Source organism: Lingula anatina, chromosome 3 (genome assembly GCF_051362555.1).
Source record: "Lingula anatina isolate TDL-2025a chromosome 3, LinAna3.0, whole genome shotgun sequence".
Lineage (NCBI taxonomy): Eukaryota > Metazoa > Brachiopoda > Lingulata > Lingulida > Lingulidae > Lingula > Lingula anatina.
In genome coordinates, this window is record NC_141769.1 from 27996080 (window position 1) to 28004200 (window position 8121).

At 38.6% G+C, this 8121-nt stretch overlaps 1 protein-coding gene across 1 annotated transcript; it reads left to right on the forward strand.

Annotated features, from left to right (window-relative positions):
• Positions 1–1163: 1163 nt before the first annotated feature.
• LOC106167940 (uncharacterized) lies at positions 1164–6909 on the forward strand. Its single transcript, XM_013546844.3, has 6 exons — positions 1164–1354; positions 2565–2649; positions 3083–3187; positions 3348–3468; positions 3706–4703; positions 4928–6909. Exons 2-6 carry the CDS (start codon positions 2571–2573, stop codon positions 6196–6198), a joined length of 2574 nt encoding a protein of 857 aa, XP_013402298.2. The 5' UTR covers positions 1164–1354; positions 2565–2570; the 3' UTR covers positions 6199–6909.
• The last annotated feature ends 1212 nt before the right edge of the window (positions 6910–8121 follow it).

The window sequence follows — 8121 nt, forward strand, 5'->3', positions numbered from 1 at the left end:
AATAATTTATCAACTATTTAATAAAATTATTTCTTTCTGAAGCACTGAAAACAGTTTATTTCAAAATAAAAAGTGTGTGTGTGTGTGTATGTGTCGGGGTGGAAGAGGTAAGCCTACTGATTCTATGTGCAGTACCTTGGAGGTCGCGCAGGGAAATCTCCCTCTTTATCAGGTTGTCAGGTACATGTATGCCATCACTTCTATCACCTTCTTCATCTTTTGTTACAGAGCTAACATATTTATGTTTTTCTTTCTACTTTTATCGGAAGGTGTAAGGCCTACAATTTGGTTCGCACCTTAATCTTTGCTTATTTCATAACTGTCTTTTATTTTGTTATTATATATAGAGGAGTGATTATATATTTGTTTCAGGAAATTACACTGTATCTCCGGTAAAAAAACTCTGTACCTGTAGCAGAGTATTTGGTTTCCTTACCAGCTTAAATTTGTAGATATTTTCAGTAATTGAAAGTGTCAGTTTTGATGGCTCTTTATAGTGGATGACGACAAGGAAGTCCAAACAACGGCGATCTAAAGATAATGATACCGTGACGTCTGCAGTGCTATATCTGACGTAACACTTCCCGTCTGATAATGCTGAGATAATAGGGTTTTCACTCATTTACTGTCATTTCACTTTGCTTTGCTCCCTTCACCTCAGGCTATTAGCAACGCACCTTGACAATGGAGTCTTGATTTACTGGTAGTTGTGGGCCTGTTTTCGCCGTGTGCAAGTAGAAAAACTCATTAAAATGCATAACAGGCTATTAGCAACGGACCTTGACAATGGAGTCTTGGTTTACTTTTTAAAAAACTTTTTAAAATACATAATTAAAGTTAAGGTTAAAATTTTCAATTTATTCAACGTGAGGTATGTTGTGATTATTACAAACACACTAAAACCTTTAAATATCTTAAAACGTTTCACTCGTTAAGAAATCTTGGATTTAAACCATTCTTCCCCTCTAGGTCTCATTAACACTGCTTGAACTTCCGTATCACAACAAAGGATATATACATTACTTGTACTGTACATTGTACCCCTGTAATTTAGTTTCGGTGTGACCTGTATCGTTGCCCGCCCCCCTTTCTTTTGTACAGGTGAGATTCGGTAATATCGTGTCAATTGGTCAGCAGGGGGCCGGGATATCCTCATACCTGCACCTTTTTACTGGACATTGAAATGACCGGAACTCGGGTGACGCGGTCGGATAGCCAAGTCATGAGTCATGCCAAACAATAGGAGTGACCAAGTAGTATATAATTGGACTGGACACTCTGGGGGAGCAACAGAATATTGACCAAAGTAAAGAAGAATAGACAGATACTGGACACCACCACTTGGAGAAAACAGGTATGGAAACATTTATTTGAATTTTTTTGCAAAGTTTATTCGGTCATATTATGAACCATCTAAGGGGAAAGCAATATTCAAAACGTAGAAAATTTTCCCTCTGTTGAGGAGTCTTTTCTACTTTTGGACTTGCAGCCGATAAAGTTAACATGTTGACTAAAAAGCAACCAGCCTATTCCTATCTTATCCCTTTATTGAGCAGTACTTCTCGCTGTCTGTTTCTCAAGAAATTCCCATCTACTTTCTTGGAATTCTATACCCCCTGATAGCAGGAGGTTTTAAAATACTATACAAAATTAAATACGATGATTTTGTAACAGACTAGTAGCGGATCCTGTGGTCAGAGTGCAGGGTAGGTTTTTCCAGACACACGCCACGACACAGACACACGCGTTCCATCTTAATGTCATTCGTTAAAATACTTCTTGGAAAGATCCATAGGTGGACGCCGTACACACCTTAGGCCAGAAACAGATGCATACTGTACATGTGTAATTTTTCCATCTTGTGCGCGTTTCTGAAGCATGGGAAGCTATTAAAACGGACGTGTTAAGATACTTCATAGTATATTACCACTTCAACGTTCTAAAAGGACCGAGTCCTGTTATTTTGATGCGGTGGGCGTGAATGAGCCGGCCACACGCTAAAGAGTGCATATCACGCTTTATTATTAAATGAGGAGGCCCAACAATGTAATTATCATGTGCGTGATTTCAAGGCAGCTACCATTGTGTGTGTGCATGTATTGTACAACATATGTGCAGTTACGGCATATTATCTGTACATTGAAATTTGTGAAATGTTTTAAACGGATCATTTTATATATATGTGATAGCGTGTACACCCACATATCATTTTACAGTATTTCTGTATAAGCTGTAGCAGTTATTGAGTACATGTTCATCTATTTTGGATCATTCAAGATATGCTCAACTATTAACTGAATGGGGACACTATGGTTTAAACTTAACTCTAAATCTGTTTAAATTATATTAACTGGAATTCTATATCGCCTATTTTTTGCCCTTAAATTCTATTATGTACAAATATTCCTAGGGATTGCCTTCAAAGACATGAGGAGATATGAATTAGGAAACTTAACCGTCTTTATTTTCTCCAGCCGTTATCATGCCTGTCCCATATCACCATGTATTTTAATGTATTTATATATGTGTATGTAAAATAAAATTTATTAAACATTTGCTTTCAGGCGATCATGGTGAGCCTGTCACATTCCAAATTGTGTCTTTGGGCCGTGATGGCTGCTTTACTACTGGTGCAAAACGTCCATCCAGGTGAGTTAATTAAAATTCCTTATCTATGTAATGGTGTGGTGCCCGTTGCACTACACGGGTGAACGTTCGTACTGATAAATTTTATTTACATGTAGCTTTTCGTAAAAACTTAGCCGACAGTCAACCTGCTTCTGTGTTTCCTTCATTTTCAATTTTAATAAGGACACACTTGCCAAGAAAATATTAATTAATAATTTCTTCCATTGCATCTGTATTAAATTTACAAATAAAGAAACATTTTATCCCAAAAAATATTTCTTGCATCGAGAGCTTTTAAAATACTGTTATACGTTATTCGAAATAATTTCAAGCTTCCTCACTGAAGGAATAACTCCACGCATAGAAAACTTTTGATTATAGAGAATTATTTACTATGATATTTAAAATCGATAATGACATAACTGCTAACAAAGTAATAACATCTCGATTTCAGCCATTGGATACGCCGTCAGAGTACAGCGAAGAGAGGCTAATGATGAGATGCGGTTATTGGCACATAACGAAGCTGATGAATCAAATCACCGCATCCAGAAAAGATGTACGTATAGTAAAATTTATCACATTTCATCGAGAGTTTGAGATTTAAGTTTATTCGTTGGACTAAATCAATCAATCATTATTTTATACTGCACCTTGTAAAACGAATTTAAAAGGGCATTTGTATGCACTTGTTTTTAACTGGTATCTTTCTGTTACAGCAATTATAGGAGCTGGACTGAAATTCGTGTTTAAGAATTTTTGGGACGATTTGCTGTGTCTCGGAAATCACTTAGCTTCCCTAGCAAACTGTAACAGTTTGTCACCCGGAGCTTGTCAAAGGTGAGACCAGATGTAACATGAATTCGTATATGCTCTGAAAACATGTATATGTATATGTAATCTAGTAAAGCTGATTAAGAGGCCTACGCAGACGGCTATACAAATTTAGTCTACACTGAGGTCAAGTAATCCTATAAATCAAGCCCACTGGAAAATTCTGTCCTGCTTCATTATAGTTAAGGTTAATTAAAAAACGTTTTACCCAGATCAAATTTAATAAAAGTGATTCTTCTTCAGATTAAAAGATTTGGAAACTAAACGAGATGAGATAGCAACCTTGGTGAACCAGACCCTGGAGAGACAAGTTGAATGGGCAACATTGAATTCCACCGACGAGAAAGCCATCACTAATCTACAGTTGATAGAGAAAGACTTGGAACTGGTCACATCCAGCAACCTTCGCCTCATGGGCATACTGAAGGCAATCAGCGTCATAGAAGAAACGGACACAGTTTACGACTCAGCCACCGATAATGTCACAGAGATCAGGATACGATTTCAGATTGACTTGGAAACATACCTGAACGGAGTTAAAGCAACACTGGCATCTGCAGGTTCCCAAATCGACTCACTGAAAGAGCGCGACTACGTTATGTTTGCTATCATGACTTCAGTCCCCCTTGTAGCTCTGCACACCGGCCATATTGTGACATCTGCCCGTCAAGCTTTTCTCACGAGAAGTCAGTCCTATCAGGTGGTGGATATAGTTGGTGGCAACGGCAGGATGAAACTCGCGTATAATCCAAAGGGGCGACTTTACATCGTGCAAGAGTCCCCGGAATTGGGGAAACTGAAGGTTCTGCAATCGGTGAGTGACAGCGGTAAAGTGGGTCGATTCTGGAAGTTTATGACGCCAGCTGGACAGTCTGCCATGGTTTCCGAGTTCCTTGAAAGCTTCGACTTTGAGAGAGGCAAAAAAATCGGCTGGCTTCAGCAAAGAGACCCCGACTATCTGGACACACTGAAACAAAAGGGATACGTTACCTCTTTCTTGAGTAGAACAGAAGGCCTTACATCGAGACAATTCGACGACTTTGTGCAGGTAGCCAAAGATTTAGACCAAGATAGGTTTTACAGGTACGATAATGATATCCCTGAAGCTGATCTTCCAAGGCAATTGAGATTAGGATTAGACATGCTGAACCCAAATGACATTGCTATGGTAAATGCTTACCAGAGGTTAAAGGCCACTCATCCCGATTTGCTTGACAATTTGAACAGAGCAGGCGCAACAGGTAAGGCTTTATAAGATATATGGAGAACTGTTTATTTATTCTATTAATTCAACATTATTAACAAATTACTTATATTTGATAAGATTTCTTATCAGCCACACCAAATTTTTTGCAAATCACATAATAAGAATATAAAAGACATAATATTACAAAAAAAAAAAAAAAAAAAAAAAAAAAAACTGAAAATTTTGCACATCGAAATAACAATTTTCTTATCGTTTCAGGGAATTTCTTGGAAAACTCCAAAACTCTCACAGACGCCGAGTTTGACGCCTACGCTGCAAAGGTAAAAGCAGCAGCCCCCGAGTTACCCGACGGTAATCTCAAGCACTTCGACTGGGACGTGCCTGCAAAAAAAGTAACATTCACGCAAAGAATCAAAAGTGGGTGGTCTTCATTTAGAAACTTAAACTTGTTTAATTGGAGAGGACGCCAAGTGAAGGTCAGCAACGTTCTTACCATGGGAACCGTAGGTGGAAGCTTGAACGTCGCGCTCTGTTTGTACATGACCATTTCGTCAACCAAAAGTGTAGAGGAAAAAATCACAGAAATTAACAATAAACTCGACGAAGCAAAGACAAGCGTGGAAACGAAAAAGGCAGAATTAGATGATCTTCTCGTAGAGGAAAAAAACCTCTATGCAAAAATCAAGAATAACACTTTGTCTTTGTACAATCTCTTTAGTACCGCCGATGGCACTATTGCAGGCGACCCGAGTTGCCAGGACACCCTGTGCATTTTCCTTCGTGACGCTGCCAAAATCAATTTTATCTCCGACTTCCTTTCCACGTGGAATAAGGACACCGTCACGTCGAGTTCAATTTTGGTGAGCCAGTTGTCCTTCATGAAACTCCTGGAGGATTCCAAGACTGAAATGATTGACTTATACAACTCTGCTATAATCACCACCAACGTCATAAATTGGGTCACAGACGGTTTGACACTGGACAGGATGCTGGAGAACGCAGTCTCACTGAATCTCGACGCCCGCCTTCCGGACAAATTTTCAGTTTTAAGAGTAATTAAGGTTGCATTTCCATCTCTCGAAAATTACGATGGCATTCCTCTCAGATGTATTGGTGGCTCCATAACAACGCAGGCAGAGCTGGAAGCATACCTCAACCAAGCAGCTCCTATAACTGGAGATGTTGTTGATGATATCAAGACTGGAAAACTTTTCGGTGTTTCTCCAGATATTATAGTTGTGATGATAACAAGCAAAGTAGAGTCTGGTGATCTCCCTGCAAACCCATGCAATGGCCAAGCCTGCACCAGAGATGATGTGTTGAAGGTGATTGCCGCAGAGTATCCCACCGAGACAACGTATAATGGGGAAGATCTGACAAAATACAGAAATGCTGCCTCTTGCACAGGTTCAAATTCGGTTGGCCAATCTAAATTCGCGCCTCAAACTCAGGGTCAATTCCGAGCCCAGGGTCAGGGCGGAGTATTGGCTCTGGTATCAATTGCTACGATTTTATTGTTTTATTACTGAATTTATATTATTAACGGGCTATGAAATGTTAGTTATACAGAGGCAGGGGAGCCAAAAATTAGCTTAACCAAAACTCCGTAAGCTGCCCTAAATTTACGGCCTACGTTATTACGAAAGTGCCTGTGAGATAATTGCTTGATAGTTGCATCGGCAAGAGAAAAATTAAATCTGAAATCTGGCGCGACTGGTCAAGAGAGAGGCCAACAAACATGGCAGACAATCAATATTTTCTCAGCGTAAAATGCCTGCTTTGTTTAAGTGTATCGATGCTGAATCAGTGTACATTTAACATCGGTTTGAATTGATATATAATTTGCTTGAGTCTGTCTTCATTATTGATAAGAAATCACCAAAGAATTGTTGTACTGTTTGTATTTCATATCAGGGTGTATATTTAAAATCGGGGAAATTCATGAATGTATCTTTTCAACAACAACACAACACTCATAGACTATCAGCCGTTTTAATCGCCTCATGGACGTGACAAAATTTAAATTTTCTCTGATATTTCTCTCCTCCGCCTGGAGGTAACAATATAGTTTGATTTGAAAAAGGTAATGCACAGACATCCTTATTCAGATACTGTATATATTAACGGAGCTTATCAGATATATTAACTGTCTCGTGGATATAATTGAGCAATACGTGTTAAGCTTTTGAAGCAGAAAATAAATACCACCATTGAACGGAAATAAAATTGCTGAAAAACTATTTTACATGTAGTTGTTTTTATGATTTCGAAGTTGGCGTCATTTCAAAATACATCCAAAATTTAAAATAAAATCTGACCGCCTTTCGTACGTAAGTGGAGAAGGTTTCAATTAACTCTTTTGTATGATTAGTATATTTAAACAGTTATAACAAGTAAAGCACTTACGCTGCGCACACCCCCTCCAAAGACTTACACTGAAATATTGTGGTAGTTGAGATGGCACCCACTGCATATATTTTCGGGTCATTGGTCCTATCTCGCAATAGCGATGGATTGTTTTATCCTTAGGGTGATCCGTATCACTTATAAGTAAGCCCATTTCTTACCCAAAGATTATATTACATTCCTTATAAGTAGATATAGACTTATTTGCAAACGTTCATCATTGTTTTTTATTTTTCTGAAACACAATCAAGTTATTGCCAAAAAGATATATTATCACGAAAAGGACAAATTGCGAATATACAACATTGGTCAAAAAGGTTGTCCCACCCCCATTTCCATGTACTTTTATTTACAAATGATCACCTCACAGCTGTAAATTTTCTTACAGATACCGTGTCTAACATGATTAATGGTTAAAATGAATACAAAATATTGGTGAAAATATTCAATTTTATACCATTTAGTAAATTTTAAGAGAGGTACCCCCTCAAATCCAATGTTTCACTGTGACTTCTACAGATGTAAAGAAATGTCTATTAAATTGAAAAGACGCCATCAAATGTCACCAAATTCACACACAATTAGCATTAGGGTGTGCTCGTCAAAGTTCACGTGCCTAACAGCGTGTGCGTCTACCGCGTACTGCAATTATCTCCTGTAGACTGCGCGACAAGCCGTCAACATGGGTAACAATTGTTTTATGTGGGATATTGTCCCATTCTTCTTAAACAAGTTGGGGGAGTTGGCCCACGTTTTTATGGGGTTGGTTCTCCTATTCACTCCAATTCATGTCACAGTTGATTAGTAAGTTAAATATCAGGGCTCAAAGACGGTTGTCCCATCCTCAGAGCCCAGTGTTTCTGCAACAAATCGCTTGCCAGACGAGAGCTGTGAGCAAGTGCGTTGTCACAATGAAGCCAGTAGCATCCCTGAAGTCACCTCTTGCAAATGGGGTGAGATTACTGTTGAGAATGTTACATTAAAATGCCCCTGTAACGTTTTGTTCTGAAAGGAACAATGTACTAATACCATGGGCTTGGAATGTT

Bases quoted from the DNA above. Each gene is read 5' to 3' on its own strand.
- LOC106167940 (XM_013546844.3), top strand. From the start codon at position 2,571: ATGGTGAGCCTGTCACATTCCAAATTGTGTCTTTGGGCCGTGATGGCT. The intron at 2,650-3,082 runs GTGAGTTAATTA...TCTCGATTTCAG, and splicing joins GGTGCAAAACGTCCATCCAG to CCATTGGATACGCCGTCAGA. The intron at 3,469-3,705 runs GTGAGACCAGAT...ATTCTTCTTCAG, and splicing joins TCACCCGGAGCTTGTCAAAG to ATTAAAAGATTTGGAAACTA.